The 19729-nt window shown below is 43.3% G+C and overlaps 1 protein-coding gene across 1 annotated transcript in view; it reads left to right on the forward strand.

Moving 5' to 3' along the window:
• Window positions 1-19729, forward strand: part of PITPNC1 (phosphatidylinositol transfer protein cytoplasmic 1) — a 236934-nt gene that overhangs the window by 79645 nt on the left and 137560 nt on the right. Inside the window, exons 3-4 of the mRNA XM_063718894.1 lie at window positions 14113-14201; window positions 15471-15478. Of these exons, the coding sequence (XP_063574964.1) occupies window positions 14113-14201; window positions 15471-15478 (97 nt within the window). The remainder of the gene's footprint in view (window positions 1-14112; window positions 14202-15470; window positions 15479-19729) is intronic.

The following is a 19729-nucleotide window of genomic DNA, read 5'->3' on the forward strand; positions in this document are numbered from 1 at the left end:
GGTGGCTCATGCCTGTAATCCCAACAATTTGAGAGGCCGAGGTGGGAGGATCGATTGAGCGTAGGAGTTCAAGACCAGACTGGGCAACGTGACAAAACTGCATCTCCACAAAAAATACAAAAATTAGCCAGGTGTGGTGGCACACACCTGTGGTCCCAGCTATTCAGGAGGCTAAAGTGGGAGGATTGTTTGAGCCCTAGAGGTAGAGGTTGCAATGAGCCAAGATCATGCCACTGCACTCCAGCCTGGGCAACAGAGCAAGACCCTGTCTCTAAATAAATAAATAAATAAATAAATAAATAAATAAGTAAATAGATAAATTCCAGATTGATTAAAAGCCTAAATGTGAAAAAATCAGAAGAAAATATATGTAAATAGCTATATTATTTGGATAGTAGACTAAAACTAATTAAATAAAAAATAAATAAATGGAATCATTAATATTACAACACAAAAATTAAGAGCCTTTGCATAGCAAAAGACACACACATAAAAAGTTAAAAAAAAGAAAAAACACCTTTGCATAACGAAAGATACCAAAATTAAAAGAACCATCCCTGCCTGGAAGTAAGTATTTCAAAATGAACATATAGACCAAGACCGAGGACTAGTATTTAATTAAAAAAAAAAATCCTTTTTTTTTAATTTAAAAAAAAAGATCCTTTTTTTTAATTTAAAAAAAAAGATCCTTTTTTTTAATTTAAAAAAAAGATCCTTTTTTTAATTTAAAAAAAGATCCTTTTTTTAATTTAAAAAAAGATCCTTTTTTTAATTTAAAAAAAAGATCCTTTTTTTTAATTTGAAAAAAAAAGATCCTTTTTTTTAATTTGAAAAAAAAAGATCCTTTTTTTTTAATTTGAAAAAAAAAAGACAATAATCCAATCAAAAGATGGGCAAAGGATTGAACATGCAATTCAGAAAAGAGGAAATGTGAATGGCTAATATAAACAAGAAAAAAATTCCCATCTTATTGGCAAACACAAAATAAAACAGCAATAGCATCCTCTTTTACACACATCAGATGGACAAAAATTTTAAAATTCTGATAATGTCAGGTGTTCACAAAGATATGTGAAAACAACTCACTTCCAATGCTAGTAAGAGATATAAACTGATACCACCTCTTTAGAGAGCAATGGACAGCAACTGGAAAAGTTGAAAACATATATACATTCCACTTAACAATTATATTTCTAGGTAGAGCCCTAGAAAAATTCTTGCACTGTACACAAGGAGACATTTACCAGGAGATTAGTCCTAATGCTGTATGCAATAGAAAAGAAATGGAAGTGATTCAAGTATCTGTGAATGGGAATACATTATGGCACATTCACGTGATGGAAAATTCCACAGCAGTTCAACTTAATGAACTAGACATACTTTGATAAATTTCAAATGCACAGCGTTATGTGCAACATATCAGCTGCAAAAAACAAAAACAAGTCCCGGCACGGTGGCTCACGCCTGTAATCCCAGCATTCTGGGAGGCCGAGGCGGGCGGATCACGAGGTCAGGAGATCGAGACCATCCTGGCTAACACGGTGAAACCCCGTCTCTACTAAAAATATAAAAAATTGGCCAGGCATGGTGGCGGGCACCTGTAGTCCCAGCTACTCGGAAGGCTGAGGCAGGAGAATGGCGTGAACCCGGGAGGTGGAGGTTGCAGTGAGCCAAGATCACGCCACTGCACTCGAGCCTGGGTGACAGAACGAGACGCTGTCTCAAACAAACAAACGAACAAATGTATATATACACATATAGTATGATGCCATTTATATCTACTATTAAGATATACATAATATTACTACATTTATATATATTGTTTACAGACAACCACATATGTAATAAAAGCACCAAAACATGGAGAAACCACCCTCAGGTTGTGGTTACCTTTGGGGAGGGAGAGGAATGAGTTGGCATGAGAGGAAACTTTACCTGTATCTACAACATTTTATTTTATTTTATTTATTTTTTTGAGATGGTGTCTTGCTCTGTCACCCAGGCTGGAGTGCAGTGGCATGATCTTGGCTCATTGCAATCTCCACCTCCAGGGCTCAAGAGATACTCGTGCCTCAGCCTCCTGAGTAGCTAGGATTACAGGCGCATGCTCCCACGCCTGGCTAATTTTTGTATTTTTTAGTAGAGATGGTGTTTCACCATGTTGGGCAGGCTGGTTTCGAACTCCTTACCTCAAATGATCCTCCCACCTTGGCCTCCCAAAGTGCTGGGATTACAGGTGTGAGCCATCGCACCTGGCCTATTCCTTTTTTTAAAAGAAGAAAGTTCATCACAAATATAGGGAAATGTTAGTTTGTTAAATCTGAATGGTATTGTTAAAATTCAGAAGTGTACACCAAAAATGGTCTATTTTACTGTAATTTAAAAATAAAATAGAAAATATAAATTCTGGGTGGCAGATACATGCATGTCTGTTACCTTTCTCTCGATTTTTTATGTATTTTTTATGTATGTGAAATTCTCCACAATTAAACATAATATTTGAAAAGTAAATTAGGTGGAGAAATGAAACCTGGTTACTGTCAAAATTGGATGGATTAGTGACTGATTGAATAACAAAAGGTACGAATGATGGATAGTGGCAACCAAGAGAGAAAATTCTATGTGTAACTTAGAAATAATGAGATTTAGTAATGTGACTCAGAAGTCTGAACTTGGTCCTATTGGATTGTTTAAGCCAACATCTGGCTAAATATCTAGAAGATATCCTTTCCATACCCTTGAGAAACCCACAGCCAGGAAGGATGATAACTTTAAAAGACTGAGTGAGGGCTGGGTGCAATGGCTCACATCTGTAATCTGAGCACATTGGGAGGCCGAGGCAGATGGATCACTTGAGGTCAGGGGTTCGAGACCAGCCTGGCCAACATGGTGAAACCCTGCCTGCTAAAAATACAAAAATTTGCCAGGAGCGGTGTCAGACGCCTGTAATCCCAGCTACTCAGGAGGCTGAGCCGTGAAAATCACTTGAGCCTGGGAGGCAGAGGTTGCAGAGAGCCAAGATTGCACCACTGCACTCCAGCCTGGGTGACAGAGCCAGACTCCATCTCAAAAAATAATAATAATAATTAAATAAAATAAAAGACTGAGTGAGGATCCAGAAAAACTTCAGTAGTTTGGAATTACAGGCCATTTTCTATCAAGATGAAGTTAAATAGGGGCAAGTATATGGTCTTATCTTTGGATCCCAAACTAGAAATTATATAAGTATGGGATGAAACACTGATAACTTTGCAATGGCCTGTTTGAAGGAAATACAGTGGGTTTAGTTGACAATTCAATATGAAGCAATTATACATATATATGTATACACACACACACATACACACACAATAATTTAGTGTGTGTGTGATAGATTATACAGCTGCAAAAATTTTTCTTCAACTGTATCAATAAAAGTAAAGTAAAATATCTAAAACCATGTACTTGATAATCTTGCCCAATTTTCCACTAGTCAGAACATACTTGGAATATTTTTATCTGTTCCTAAATGGCACACTTTAAAATGCATATAGACAAACTATATCTAGTAACTCAAGAACTAGAAACTCAAGTGATAGAAAGAACGACTGAAGAAACCAAGGGTATTTAACCCGGAAAAGCTAGACTTGGGTGTATCATGGTGCCATTAGATGGAGAAGAATCAGAACTGTGTATGCCATAAGACCTCACTTAGCAGGACCAATGGGATCAAGACCAGTGGGTAGGAATGTCAGGAGAAAGACTTCAGCTCAGGTTAAGGAAGAAATTTCCAAGCACACAAACCATCTCAGAATGCCTTATAGTGGATTTTGCTGTTGCTGGAGGTGTTTCAGCAAGAGCGAGACCCTGTTCATCAGGGTGTCCTGAAGCAGATTCAAATATCTAATAGGCGGTTGAACATGTTGGGTGGCTGGTTAAGTTGGACAGCCTGGAAGATCCTTTTCAACCCTAACTTTCTACACTCAAACTATCTATCAGACACTGATTGTCCTGATTCTCCTCCAGCATACATATGTAACCAATGAGGGACAAGAAAAGAAATATTTTTGGTTACCCTTGCACCATTCTAAACCAGGTCCACCATTTCATAATTTTAACAAGTTCTTGGCGTATTTGGTAGAGTATGGATGCATATTTTAGAACCAGGAAGATTATGATTTAGCAAGAGAGAAAGAAAAAAATTGACAGAATATGAATTAATTAGATAAATCCCTATAATCATAAAAGAAAACCAAATCCATTATTTAATCATCACAACCTAGAGCCACCTCAAGGTGACTCAAGTCCTATATGCATAAGTCATGTGACTGCCTTGTGGGTTGGGCTGCTTCAGAGTCGTAATTCATTAAATGAGTATTTGCTGAAATGTACGACATACAACACATTGTGCAGGCATTGGAGAGAATCCCTTAAGAAATAAGCCATGGTCATGGTTCTTGCCTCTGGATCAAGGTACGGTCCACGGCATTTTCATAAGTCCACAGGGCAGTGGGTCCTGATTGTTGGACCGGCCGTAACTAAGATGTTCCCAGTGCCCATTTAATAATGTACACAGACAAATATCATTGACCTATGGACCTGAACGCATGAGCCAGCATAGTAAGTGGATTCTCTTCCTTACATCAATCTGTATGGGAAGTCAAACCACATTCAGAAACTGCCTTATTGATTACCTAAAGTAATTATTAGAGGCACCGGAAATATTCAAAGCCTGTGTAATCAGAGCCTACTCTCCAGTTAATGTGGAAATGAGAAAGTTGCTCAAAGGGGAGTTAGAGTCCACAATAATTATTATCGCTAAGCAAAGATAGTGTAAACATCAATCTATCAACCACTGGTCTGCTTTGGCTGGTGGTTATGTTGTCTGTGGGGGATGAGTGGTAGACAGGCCAAAAAGGAGGCGTGAGGCTTCGGCAGTCAAGGTCCGCAGTTGCCAGCAAGAGAAACTGAGTCTCTTGAGCAGAAAGGACATTTCATGGAAAGATGTTAGGAGCCCTCAGGATCATCTGGAGGCTTAAGAGTGGGCAGAAATCAACAGCCCCATGATGACAACCATCTTTAACTAGAGCCAGATGGTGTCATTCTGCCCTCATCACCCCCCACCTCTGCTGCCTTGCAGCCATCAGCACCGCAGCTGCCCTGAGTAGATCTGAATTGTCCCTTTTTTCTTTCCATCACTTGTTCCAAAATCCCAAACACAAGTGTCCCATTGGGTTCCCAGACCAAGCCCTGGGCTACCAGTGAATGGGAGAAAGGAACTGCTAAACTGTTTTCCAAAGTGGCTGCACTGTTTTATATTCCCACCAGGAATGCAATAGGGCTCCAATTTCTCCACATAATCACTGACGCTTGCTATTGTCTGTCTTTTTGATGATAGCCATCCTAGTGGGTGTGAAGTGGTATCTCGTTGTAGTTTTCATTTGCATTTCTCTAATGACTAATGATGTTGAGCATCTCTTCGTGTGTTCATTGGCCATTTGTGTATTTTCTTTGGAGAAATGTCTATTCCTTTGCCAATTTTTTAATTGAGTCTAATGTCCGTTGAAAATGCCATTCATCCTTTTAACACATGCCTCTCATTTCCCAGAGATTGTGGGGTTGCTTCATCTCCTGGCCCCCTCCTACAGCATCTGACATACTGTTGATATATAGTACATTATGATGGTTCCCTAATATATTTGGTATATGAGTACTAATGCATTAGTACATTTACATTAGTACTAATACAATAATACATTTGGTAGTTAAGAGGGAATCTCGCTCTGTCACCCACGCAGGAGTGCGGTGCTGTAATCTTGGCTCACTGCAACCTCCGCCTCCCAGGTTCAAGCGATTCTCCCGCCTCAGCCTCCCGAGTAGCTGGGATTACAGACACCTGCTACCACGCCGGGCTAATTTTTCTATTTTTAGTAGAGACGGGGTTTCGCCATGTTGGCCAGGCTGGTCTCGAACTCCTGACCTCAGGTGATCTGCCCACCTTGGCCTCTCAAAGTGCTGGGATTACAGGCGTGAGCCACCGCGCCCGGCCTGTGCTTGGGCTTTTGATCCAGTTCAGTTAACCAAGTAAGTAGTATGCCTTGGCTCGTCTTCAAAAATCCTGGTTACAACTGGCATTCAAGGAATGGGGGCATGATACTAATCAAATTCTAGAATAGTGATTCTAAATAAAACCTGTCACCCAGAAACATATGAAGGTGGACTTTTCTTTTGTCACCTTTTCTTTTCACTTCGTCGCTAGCATCTCTCGGATCCCTTCCCACTGAAGCCCAGGAGGGGAGGGAATGGGGGTGGGGGTGGAGGGGCACTGGAGAAAAGATGGAGGCTATTTTTAGGCTTGTTTTTCAACTATGAAGTGTCATGTTCTTCACCACCCTGGCTGCTGGATTAATTAGGCTGTGCTGGCAGCTGCCAGTCAGGGAGGGTTGCCAGCTTCTAACGGTGATTCCGCCTAATGCCTGCATTGATTTTCAGGGAGAGAACATTTTTCCCGCTACGTGGCCCTTGCCTTCCACGGCAATGTCTCCTGGCCTCTGGTGGCTTTGGGTAGGAGAGGATAAAGCTTTCATAAGTCATGAGCTCTTTTTTAACTGATGGGCTTGCAAATGGTCCTTTTACCTAACAGCTTGTTAGTAGAACCTTGTGGTCATGGCTTGGGTCTCTCTTTCCCATTTCTGCTTCCTATTCTCCCAGACCTTCCCCAAAATAAGCTCAGTGCCCAGAACTTGTGTGGCTTTGGGATATTCCACTGCCCCGGCAACAGGCAATAGAGAAAGCATCAGAGACATAGACTCTGACCAAATAGCTCATTTTCATGCTATTTTTCCAAGAATCTCTATGGTTATTGTTAACTTCTAGATATACAAAGACAATATTTAGTCATTAAAAAAATACTTATTGAGGCCGGGGGTGGTGGTTCATGCCTGTAATCCCAGCACTTTGGGAGGCTGACGCAGGAGGATCTCTTGAGGCCAGGAGTTCAAGACAAGCCTGGGCAACATAGTGGGACTCTGTCTCTACAAAAAGTTTAAGATAAAGGCAGGCGTGGTAGCACACTCCTGTAGTCCAAGCTACTCAGGAGGCTGAGGCGGGAGGACTGCTTGAGCCCAAGGGTTCAGGGTTGCAGTGAGCTATGATGGCACCACTGCACTCCAGCCTGGGTGACCAACTAAGACCCTGCTTCTAAAATATGGGTCTCCCAGCACTTTGGGAGGCCGGGCAGGCAGATCACTTGAGGTCAGGAGTTTGAGATCAGCCTGGCCAACATGGTGAAACCCTAGCTCTACTGAAAATACAAAAATTAACCAGGTGTGGTGGCATGCCTGTAGTCCCAGCTACTCTGGAGGCTGAGGCATGAGAATTGCTTGAACCCAGGAGGTGGAGGTTGCAGTGAGCTGAGATTGCATCACTGCATTCCAGCCTGGGTGACAGGGCAAGACTCTGTCTCAAAATAAATAACATAAAATATGGGTCTCTCTATCCATTTATTCATTTATTTTCATTTTTTAACCAAAATATATAAGCTGCTGCCCATGCTATGTTTGAAAGACGGCTCCTTATCTAGTAATAGCTGGTCAAGTTACTTGACTATGTGAATATATAGACTATATACATAGTCTATACATATATATACATACACATACACAGACAGAGAGACAGAAACACCTGCTGGGCATCACGCACCGTTCTAGGTGCTGGGGTTGCAATAGTGAACAGAGCAAAGATCCCTGCCCTGGTGGGACTTGCTTTCCACTTGGGAGTGACAATGCACAATAGCCATAATAAAGAACAGTATATTGGCCAGGTGCGGTGGCTCACCCCTATAATCCCAGCACTTTGGGAGCCCGAGGTGGGCAGATCAGGAGGTCCTGGCTAACATGGTGAAACGTCGTCTCTAGGAAAAATACAAAAAATTAGCCGGGAGTAGTGTCCCGCGCCTGTAGTCCCAGCTACTCGGGAGGCTGAGGCAGGAGAATCACTTGAACCTGTGAGGCGGAGGTCGCGCCACTGCACTCCAGCCTGGGTGACAAAGTGAGACTCCATCTCAAAAACGAAAACAAAAACAAAAACAAAACAGTATATCGTCTAGAATATATAATTTTATATAGTCTGTATACTTCTGTATATTACATATTATTTATATAGGGAGACTATATATGTGTGTATATATATATATTTAGAAGGTGATGAGTGTTACAGAAAAGAATAAGAGCACATGAGGTGCTTCCTTCCAACCTTTCAGTCCATGCTATCCTATTCTGTCCCTATCTCAGTACTTAAAGACGTGACAGGGACTCTCATGTTGCCAGGCCCCTCTCCCCTGTGCTCCCATAGGAACTCATAGAAAATAGAATGTTTAGGCCTGGTTGGGATCTCAGAGGTTTTCCAGGAGGCTTTCCACCTTGGTTCTGCCTCACTGCTGATGGATGATGGTGTGTCCTGTGTCGCCTTGCCAGGGGCTTCTTAGCACACTGTCCACATGACCCTGATGCTATCCAAGCTGAGCCTTCCAGGAACCTGCAGGAGGCAGGCCCCTTTTCCCAGAAGCCTGACACAAACTGTCTTGTTAAGCAGGGAGATCGGGGGTGGGGCCCGTGAGTCCAAGTTCAAGGAACTCGGTTTCTGGCCAGTCCCTGCCGGGGAGGTCCCGGCAGCCCTGACTCCCACAGGTGATAGCTCTCGTCCCGAAACTGCTCACTTCCCTACTGCCATATAAACAATTACATTAAGAGCACAACTAAAAGACCAGCCGGAACAATCACTTAGAAGAGTAACTAAATGAATCAGAGCAGCTGGAGAAGATATTTTAAGACCCCAGAAATCACTGCATATAGAACTGGATGGGGGCAATTGATTATGAATCAAACAAATGTCAATTGCCAGTTTCAGTGCAACGAGGAAACAAAAGATCAGTATATTCCTCCTGGACTATCTTGTGAGAAATGAGGATATGAAGGTAGCAGAGTTCTACTTAAAATGAGCTGCAGTTATCTGAGCATAATCTCAGTGCAGAACATGGCAGGTTTTAGGTACGCTATTTAGAAGAAAATTCCAGGACTGTCTTTTCTGCTGGGAATGTTTAAGTTCTGGTAAAGGCCAGGTGCACTGGCTCATGCCTGTAATCCCAGCATTTCAGGAGGCCAAGATGGGAGGATTGCTTGAGCCCAGGAGTTTGATTCCAGCCTGGGCAACATAGTGAGACCCCATCTCTATAAGAAAATTTAAAAATTAGCTGGGTGTGGTGGTGCATGCCTTTAGTCCCAACTACCAGGGAGGCCGAGGCAGGGGGATCACTTAAGCCCAGGAAGTCGAGGCTGCAGTGAGGCACGATCATGCCACTGTACTCCAGCCTGGGCAACAGAGTGAGACCCTGTCTCAAAAGAGAAAAAGAACTAAACAAAATTTCTACTTAAGACCACCGTAATTCTGACCCCTGTTGAGAAAATGAAATTAGACTCTATTTAGACACGTTTGGCCTAATGATGTTCAAAACCTCCTGGAGCAAAGCCCAAGTGAGCATACTTTGCAATGTGAGATTAGGTACCAGGGGAAATTTTGAATTTTGTGATCATAGGGATCGTAAAGTACCAGAAGCTTCTAATGGAGGGATGATTTAGGTTTCTGCTCCAGAAGCTCTTTATGAAGTAGGTAAACACCCATAACCTGAGACCAGTTCAGATTATGCCTGCCCCCGAAACTTCTTATCAAGTCAGTTGTGATTTCGGGAACCTTAGGGAATTTATGACATGAGAGATGATCTGCCAGGGTTCAAAACCTTGTTGCTGCTGATGCTTTGGGCTGGATCTTTATTTGCTGTTGGGGGCAGCGGGGAGCCTATCCTGTGCATCATAGGAGGTTGAGCCGCATCCTGGGCCTCTGCTCAGTAGATGCCAGTAGCACTGCCCACCCCATCCCACCTCTGTTGAGACAACTGAAAATTTCCGGACATTGCCAGGTGTCTCCTGCGGGAGGCAAAATCTCCCTCTAGTGAGAACCCCTGTTCTAGGGTGACCAACCATCCCAGTTTGCCTGGAACTGAGGGATTTTCTGGCAGGTGGGACTTTCAGTGTTAAAACCAGGGAAGTCCCAGGCAAACCAGATGAGTTGTCCACTTGGCTGTGTCATTGATATGCTCTATTTCATACCAACGTTTAAAAGTAAGAACCCGGGCTGGGCATGGTAGCTCATGCCTGTAATCCCAACACTTTGAGAGGCCAAGGCGGGTGGATCACTTGAGGTCAGGAGTTCGAGACCAGCCTGGCCAACATGGTGAAACTTCGTCTCTACTAAAAATACAAAAATAAGCCTGGCGTGGTGGCACACACCTGTAATCCCAGCTACATGGTAGGCTGAGGCGGGAAAATTGCTTGGACCTGGGAGGCGGAGGTTGCAGTGAGCCAAGATTGTGCCACTGCCCTCTAGCCTGGGCGACAGAGCAAGCCTCTGTCTCAAATAAATAAATAAAGTAAGTAAGTAAGAAACCAAAGTTTTTGAAAAGTCTGTCTTTGGGAGGCATTGACAAAGCATCTGGGGGAATATGATGCTGGTTGTGGTATCATTTTGCCCCTCTTTTTCCTCAATGTCTCTAAAGCCTGAGCCCTGGTGAGATGGGCCATTGGAGGTTTGATCCTAGCCCATAGACCAAGGAGACTTGATTCAAACTTGCTGCCTTTCTAACAGAGAGGCTCTTGTTTGACACTTAGAGTGAGCATGAGTGACAGACTTTTTCTTGGAATTGTAGGCTGTGTGACAGTATACATCATGAAAGTGACAGCAACAGTGGGGACTAATTTAATTCCATTTTCCTTTGCAGGCCCTGATAAATCATTGCTGCAGGGAAAAATAAATTTTACTTTCTCAGACAAATGATTGGAATAATGATGTGCTCTGAGGAAATCAGGGGCTGAGAGAAGATCTGTTGGTGGGCTTAAAAGTATTTAAATAGCGCATCATGGAACTTGTTGCAAATACCTCTCGTGTCTGGCCTGGAAAATGCCAGAAGGAACCTCCTTTCCAGGCTAATTAGAAGAGTTCAGGCCGGGCACGGTGGTTCATGCCAGTAATCCCAGCATTTTAGGAGGCTGAGGCGGGCGGATCACCTGAGGTCAGGAGTTCAAGACCAGCCTGGTCAACATGGCGAAACCCTGTCTCTATAGCTTGAACCCAGGAGACGGAGGTTGCAGTGAGCCAAGATTGCGCCACTGCACTCTAGTGTGGGGATAGAGCGAGACGTCTCCCAGAAAAGGAAGAAGAGTTCCATAAAATATCAGCCGTCTTCACTAGATGATCGTGGTTTTTTAGGTCATCTGAATGGAAAAGGTCATTGATTATCGTGCTGCATATCCTATATAAGTTGGTGGCTGAAACAGCTAAAATAGATTCTAGAATCTGGAGTCCTGAGGGACCATTTACAAATAGAAAAAGTCTCAACTTGGATGGAAAATTGCCAATAATTTTCACCTCCCTTCCAGAAAATGATTGTGGCTCAGGAGTATGGTTCTGCTGGGAGGCTTTTAAATTGCTATAGGGAATGAATTATGGGGCAAGGAGGTACTTGGGCCCCGGAGTACTACTATGCATGAGGATTGGAGTGAATTTGAGGAGGGGTGCAATGTAGATGGAACCCCTGCCCACAAGAGGACAGTGGAGAAGGGGCTTTAATACTGTAGGGAGACATAAGCGTTTTGACTAAGCTGAATAATGCCTGGCTTACTTGAGGGAGATTCTCCAACCCTGTGTCAGTCCATTAAAAGCACAAGAAAATCACCTGCCTGCTACTAGAATCCACATCTTCCCACACTACCATTGGCATATTGCACTAGGGTGTGGGGGAAACAGGAAGGAACCAGGGGAAGTTTTGCTCATGACCATTTCCTGCACGCGAGCCAGTGCAATTTTCCCACTGTCAGCGTCACCTGAGTTGCACTCCAACTTCGGTGATGGATGGAATACATCATCAGCGAAAGCTATAAAAACCCCATCCTTTTGAGCAGTGTGAACGTAAGGGAAATGAGCAGTTACTGCAGAGAGGATTTTATAGGAGTGAAAAATTCTGCATCAGAGCAGCAAGAAGGATTGTTATGTGAATGATCAAACTGCTTCCGCTGACTCCTCAGAGCCCGCCTAAGAGCAGGGACCTTCATCTGACACTCACTCCACTTCCGGGGAACTTTGCTTTCCTATTTGTTTTAACCCTGATTAACAGCCCGGAGCTATGGGTTAGGTCCGGCCAGCCACTGAGAGTCCATCTTTGTCTTCAAAAGCCAGGCCTGGTTACTGTCAGAAATAAGAGAAACAACTGGAAAAGACAGGCAAGGTACACAGTATTTTACGGGCTCTGATTGTCATTTAGATTTCGCATCCAAGAGGGGTTTGAGACTTGGGGTTCTGTTAGCTCCATGTCCCTTCCAGCCTCCTGGTTCTATCAGCTTGGAATTCAAAACTGCTTCTTGATGTTTCTTATTTCCAACATGTAGCTAAGGAGCTGAGAGTATACATCGTCTCCCTGGATCTGATCGACTGCTAGACATGAGGGGCCCGGGTGCTTAGCTATAGGCCCCAGAGTAGAAAAGTAGCAAATGGTAGCCTCTGGAAGGACAGAAACGCTTGATTATCGGGATAAAAATGAAATCATGGGCTGGGCGCAGTCGCTCACACCTGTAATCCCAGCACTTTTGGAGGCCGAGGCGGGTGGATCATGAGGTCAGGAGATCGAGACCATCCTGGCTAACACAGTGAAACCCCATCTCTACTAAAAATACAGAAAATTAGCCGGGCGTGGTGGCTGGCGCCTGTAATCCCAGCTACTCAGGAGGCTGAGGCAGGAGAATGGCGTGAACCTGGGAGGCAGAGGTTACAGTGAGCCGAGATCACACCAGTGCACTCCAGCCTGGGTGACAGAGCGAGACTCCGTGTCAAAACAAAACAAAACAAAACTAATAAAAAAGTGAAATCATGCAGATGTATCTTAAGGAATAGAAATATTATATATTTCAATATAATATTTAAGGAATTAGCTGGGGCTGCACTGTTCTCTAAGGTTTGCCTCTGAAGAAAAACAAAACTTCATTGCTTTCTGGTTTGCAAAAGACCCTGGGACCTGTGCCTTCTGAGAGTTTGTTTTCTGCAAATGACTGCTCCAGAGAAACAGCTGTGTCATTTTATTGGCTTTCTAATAACTTTCCGAAACAAATTGCTGCAAATTAGGTGGATTAAAACAACACAGATTTATCCTCTAGCAGTTCTGGGGGCCGGAAACCCAAAATCAAGGTGTTGTTTTCCACTGAGGAAACTGAGAGAGAATCTGTCCCAGGCCTCTGTCCCAGCTTCTTGTGTTCTTTGGCTTGCAGCAACATCATTTCCATGTCTGCCTCTGTCCTCGCATGGCCGTCCCCTCGGTGTGTCTCTGAGTCTCAAATGTCTTTCTCCTTTCTCTTATAAGGATACCAGTCATTGGAGTTAGGGCTTACCCTAAATCCGGGATGATTTCATCTTGTGATCTTTAACTTAATTACATCTGCAAAGAGCCTATTTTCAAATCAGGTCATATTCACAGTTACTGGAGGTTAAGATGTGGATCTATCTTTTGGGGCAGACACAATTCAACCCACTACAACTGTATTTTGTTCCTCTTCCTATCTCTGAGTTGCTGCTCTCTGTTGCTTTTGTCCATTTTCAAAAGATCACTTGTATGGGTTGCTTAGGCTGACGTCTATCTCTAAGATTAGCTTCCTCTCCCTGCCAGTGTTTGAGCTTAAACATTCCATGATACCACTCCTAGGAGGCAAAGGTCAGGCTGGCCAACCCTCCAAACATGGAACCCTTCAGGCCCTGAATTCTCATGTCTTTGCAAATCCAAAGAGGACAGGCTGGCAGTGTGATGGAGTCCCCCACCAGGCTGTAGCCTTCTGTCTTTACACATTTTGAGAGCACTTGAATATGCACGGGAAGCAATTAACTATGACAAAGACCAAAGAGATGGGGAAAGGGCAACTGTGGAGAAAAGACATGCCCCAGAATCCCCCTGATTTCTCCAGCATTTTATCCAGAAAGATGTGGTAGTGTGCTGAGACTCTGAACAGACTCCAATTGTCTTTTTTCTTTCTTTCCTCTTAGCAAACTGCCTAGTTGGGCTAGAGCTGTTGTCCCCAAAATATTTTATGTGACAGAGAAGGCTTGGAACTATTATCCCTACACAATTACAGGTAAGTCCTTAGTACAACCATATGCCACATGTAGTGAGTGCAAGGACAGAGTGTAGTTGAATATCACTGATTTACAGTTGATTATCCAAGCAGGGCCTCGTGGGAGCCCCGTAGTATCCCTCTCTTTTTTTGGTTTCTTACTTGTAGGTCATCAACACTTCTAACACAGACACAGAGATGGCAGGTGACAGGGGGTTAAGCTAAGCCATTCCATCTTCGTTCTTAGAGTTACAATAAATAGTTTATGGAGGGCCAGGCGCAGTGGCTGACTCCTGTGATCCCAGCACTTTGGGTGGCCGAGGCGGGTGGATTACGTGAGGTCAGGAGTTCAAGACCAGCCTGGCCAACATGGTGAAACCCTGTCTCTACTAAAAATACAAAACCAGGAGGCAGAGGTTGCAGTGAGCCAAGATCGCGCCACTGCACGCCAGCTTGGGTGACACAGCTAGACTCCGTCAAAAAACAAAAAAAAAAAAAAAAAAAAAAAGCTTATGGAGGAGGAAGGTGAAGATCTTTATAGAGACATTTCCAGAGGTTTTATGCTTCTTATTTCCGTGTTTCCTCAATAATTCCCAAGTAATTTAGGGGTATAATTTGTCTATAAACAAGTTGCTTATTATGACTTGTTTGTTTTTACCACTCCAAATTTTGACTATAATTTGTATAAAAGATTCTGTTGGATCTCTCTTTGCCCCCAGATGACTTCCTTTGCTATTAGATAATATGAAAATATTTAAGGTCAGTTTCCCTCTCACTTGCAATGTGATGACAATAAACTCTTTGTACTGAATACTGTCCTAGAAACTTTGGCCAAAAAAACTCAGGTTTGGTTCCTGCCCTCAAACATACCAAAATTTGAAATCCCACCTCAACATCATCAATAACAAGCTCTTCTTATTGGTTACAAAAGCTGCTTTTCCACTTAAAAGATTTCCTTTGTGGTTAATGAAATACTCTACTGGAATTATTAGTCTTTCATTTGCTTTTATAATGCCAACTGTTTGGTTTTTAATTAGCCACAGGCCTATAGGCTAATTGAATCTTGTCTTACTGTTCTTATCTGCCCAACCACATAAGTATCATGAAAGAATTTCAGTGCAAACATGGAGACATTCAGTATTTATGAAAGTTTCATTAGTACATCTTTTGTAATTATAGTTCATCAGTATTTGTTAGTTCTGTGGTTTTATATTGCATATAAGCATGATCTAAATCACCTTTTGTCTCTTTTTTCTTTCCCCTCTTCTTCAAATGAACATGTGGAAACAGAATACACAGTAAGTTTCATTTAATTATTTTTAAACATTCTGTCTATGATCAGTGGAGTAATTGGAATATCTCTTGTATTACTTGTCTTATCAATGTAATAATTAAAAAGGGGAATAATTCAGAATCAGAAATACTTAAATGTAGGCTATTGCATCGTTATGTATAATGCAATAATTTGAATGTTCTCATTTGTTCAAGAATGTGAATCCTAATTTAAAGTGCCTTGATAGTCACTTTATGTAATCAGCCTTTGCTTGTAATTTTTAAATAGCTTGACTGCTTTGTTGGTGATAGTTCACTATAATAAAAGAACAGTTTCTAGCAACGTGATATTAAAGAGATGATGGTAGTTATCGATGGAAGGTGGGGCTTTTACTCATGGACTGTGTCCTGATTCCTTGTTGGAGAAGCTTGAAAGTGAAGAGGCACATGTGCAAACTATTTTGCACAGCAGAGATCTGGGTTGGGCAGTCGCTATGGCTTGATAAAATTTCTTCTTCTCCTAAGAGCCTCTAGGGTTATTACTTAGACTGAAAGAAAAAGAGACAGAACCTATAATATCATTGTGTTGTGGTATTTTCATTTAGATCATTTTCCCGAGCAGCTAACAGGTCAACCTATCACAACAAGAAAATAGTTTACGATTTTTTTTTTTTTTTTGAGATGGAGTCTCACTCCATCACCCAGGCTGGAGTGCAGTGGCAAGATCTTGGCTCCACAGAAACTTCCACCTACCGCGTTTAAGCGATTCTCCTGCCTCAGCCTCCCAAGTAGCTGGGATTACAGGTGTGGACCACCACGCCCGGCTAATTTTTTTATTTTTGGTAGAGATGGGGTTTCACCATGTTGGCCAGGCTGGTCTCAAACTCCTGACCTTAGGCGATCCGCCCACCTTGGCTTCCCAAAGTGTTGGGATTACAGGCGTGAGCCACCGCGCCTGGCTAATAGTTACGATTTTCCGAGCTGTGTTAAGAGTTGAGTTTTTGGTTTCAATCCAAATAGCCAAAGGATAGAGAGGTGGTGAGAGAAATGGAAGAAAATGATTTGTCATGCCCTGGGCAGGAGCATAGTAGGTACTCAGTCAACAGTTATTGAGTGACAGAATGAACACACAAATTCTAGATAGATAAATGGTCCCAGCACAGGCTTTGGCGTCAGAAAGGCTTGGCTGTCCTCTGGTTTTGCCACTCACTGCCAGAATTCCTAAGCGAGTGGCTCCCAACTGCCAGTTCTTGAATTCACGCTGGTCCTTGACTATGTTCTCACCAGTCCTCTGCAGAATGAAGAAAAAACAGGAATAGTATTCAGAGATTTTCATAACATTAAATTTATTTCATCCAAAGTACTGTTGGTAATTATATCCCATCATACTCGGATATTAAAATATCTTTTCTTTTTTGAAATGATAGGAATATATATAGTATTTCCCCCCGCAATGTCCCTAACTTTGAAAAAAGAGGCAATTTTATGGCAAAATGCAAATGTAAAATTTTAGAAGCAGGGGAACCTTTGCTCTAGAATGAGCATCTTAACTTTTCTGAATTTGTTTCCTCTTTTCTGAAATTAGAATAATCCCTCCTTCCTAGAGATATTAGCGGAAGGATTCAGTGGTCTACCCTTGGATTGGAAAACATTTTCTTTAGAGGGTCATATTGTAAATGTTTTCTGTTTTGTGAGTCATATAGTCTCTGTCACTGCAAAAGCAGCCTTAGATAGTATGTAAACAAATTAGCATGGTCATATTTGCCCAGGCAGCAGGTCAAATTTGTCCCCCAGGCTACTTTGCCAACCCTAAATATAAAGCTGTTAGCACACTGCCTGTATACAGCAGGTAATTAAATGGTTCCCTACCACCAACACTACCCCCTAGTTCCATTGCTTCTAGCAACTGCATAATCATCAAGAGATAGACTTTGGGCTGGGTGCAGTGGCTCACACCTGTAATCCCAGCACTTTGGGAGGCTGAGGCAGGTGGATCACTTGAAGTCAGGAGTTCCAGACCAGCCTGGCCAACATGGTGAAACCCTGTCTCTACAAAAAATACAAAAAAAAAAAAAAAGGTAGTTGGGTGTGGTGGCAGGCGCCTATAATCCCAGCTACTTGGGAGGCTGAGACAGGAGAATCATTTGAACCCAGGAGGCAGAGGTTGCAGTGAGCTGAGATCACACCACTGCACTCCAGCCTGGGCAACAGAGTGAAAGTCCGTCTCAAAAATAAAAAATTAAAAAATTAAGTTAACGGTCATTTATTAGGCATCAGTGAGGTACAAAACATCATGCTAGGTGGCATAACTGAGCAATTATCTCTGCCATTTGGGGTCACAATCTGGTTGGAAATAGCTGGACATTCCAGTCAAAGCCTGGCAGTCATCAGCAAGTCCTGGGCTTTTCTGGAGGCAAGAGGGGACTTAGCCAAGGAAACAAGCTGGCCTCAGACCTGTCCATTGGGCTGGATAAGCTCTGAGCTGAGCTGCCAGCAGAGATTCAGACCTCAGCAGAGGGCAGAATCAATGGCTCTGGGGAATCCAACCAGATAAAGCAGTTGCAATGTGAAAGGAAGCGTGCTGGCCTCTGCATTGGGGCCTTGAGTTTTGGGGACAGGGCTACAGTCCCCAGTGGGGGAGACAGGAAGAAAAGTACACAGCACTCAAGGAGGTTACTCAGCATCATGGTGCTGGCAAGATAAGGTTGTCAACCTTAGTAAGTGAAAATACAGAATGTCCAGGTAACTTTGAATTTTCAGATAAACAGTAAATAATATTTAGTATAAGAATGTCCCACATGTTGCATGGGACGTAATTATGCCAAAAGATTGTTGTCTCATATTTTGTCTGGCAACCTTATGGGAGAGAGATGGTGGTGTGGAAGAGCTGGTCTCAGAGACTCAAGTACAAAAATCAGTCTTGAGAACAGGGCACACTGATGGGCCTAAGGGAAGGGAAGGGAAGGGGCCGGAAGTGTATAACGTGGGAACCCATCCTGCAATTGACATGCCATAGGAACTCTAAGGCCAGACCAGAGATTTAGCCATCTGGTCTGAATCTCTGCTGGCAGCTCAGCTCAGAGCTTGTCCAGCTCAATGGACAGATCTGAGACCAACAGTCAAATGCACTGATGGGACCACTCCAAGAGCCTTCCTGTTTCAGTTAGGATTGGCTCAGGAGGTGGAATGGAACGAGCTAGGCAGAGTTGGGGAAAATTAAGTGGTAGCAGATGAATACATAACTGTCAGCATTTTAAGGAAGACCTGTGTTGCATGTAAGTGTTAGAGTTGAAGTGCAGACAGAGGATTGTAGGAAGGAGAGAGGGATTCTGCCAGGGAGAAATATGAGGAGGTTTCTCAGAGAAGGTCGCATTTGGGCTGGACCTGAAGGGTACAGTACAACTCCCCCTGCAGAGGCCTGTTCTGTGTTAGCTCATGTTGCTCTAATGAAACACCACAGACTTGGGGGCTTAAGCAGCCGACATTTATTTCTCACAGTTGCAGAGGCTGAAAGTGCTGGCTGACTGGGTTCCTGGTGAGGGCTGTCTTCCTGGTAAGCACGTGGCCATCTTCTTGCTATGCCCTCACATGGCAGAGACAGAGCAAGTTCTCAGGTCTCGTCTTTGAAGGGCACTAATTCCATCATGAGGGCCCCACCCTCATGACCTCATCCCTACCTGATTAGGTCCCAAAATCCCACCTCCAAACACCATTGCATTGGGGATTACAGCTTCGACATAGGAATTTGGGGGAGACACAGTTCGGCCCATAGCATGCTCCTTCCGGGCCTAGTGGGCAAGTGATGGAAGTGGATCCTGGCCACCTGGACGCATGGATGGAGGGCAGGTCGTGGTGTTTTCAATGTCAGGTCAAGGTCTAGATTTAATTCTCTGTGAGGAGGTCACATTGTTCCTGGCTAGTTCACTTTTATTTTCCATCCCAAATATAGGACAGCTTTTCTTTCCATCTCCCTGGTGACAAGGGGATCCGGATTTTTCTCTCTGGCTCTAGTGCAGTCCTCCGGGCCCGCAGTGTGCGGTTTGAAGCTGCCACCTCTTGACTCAGATTCAGCCGTGTTCTCACGCTCTCTGCCCACGACAGCCCTGGTGGCAGAACCCACCCTTGACTCTGACTACAGAGTCTGCACCCAGGATTTATGACAGATGCTTTCAATTGCCTTAGTCTTTTTTTCCTGTTTTAAATGCTTTTGAATTGTGCTCTTTATCCCCTGATCCTTTAATCCTAAATACCTCTTCTTGCTGTCTTTTCCAAGCTCC

Source organism: Pongo abelii, chromosome 19, assembly GCF_028885655.2.
Source record: "Pongo abelii isolate AG06213 chromosome 19, NHGRI_mPonAbe1-v2.0_pri, whole genome shotgun sequence".
Classification (NCBI taxonomy): domain Eukaryota; kingdom Metazoa; phylum Chordata; class Mammalia; order Primates; family Hominidae; genus Pongo; species Pongo abelii.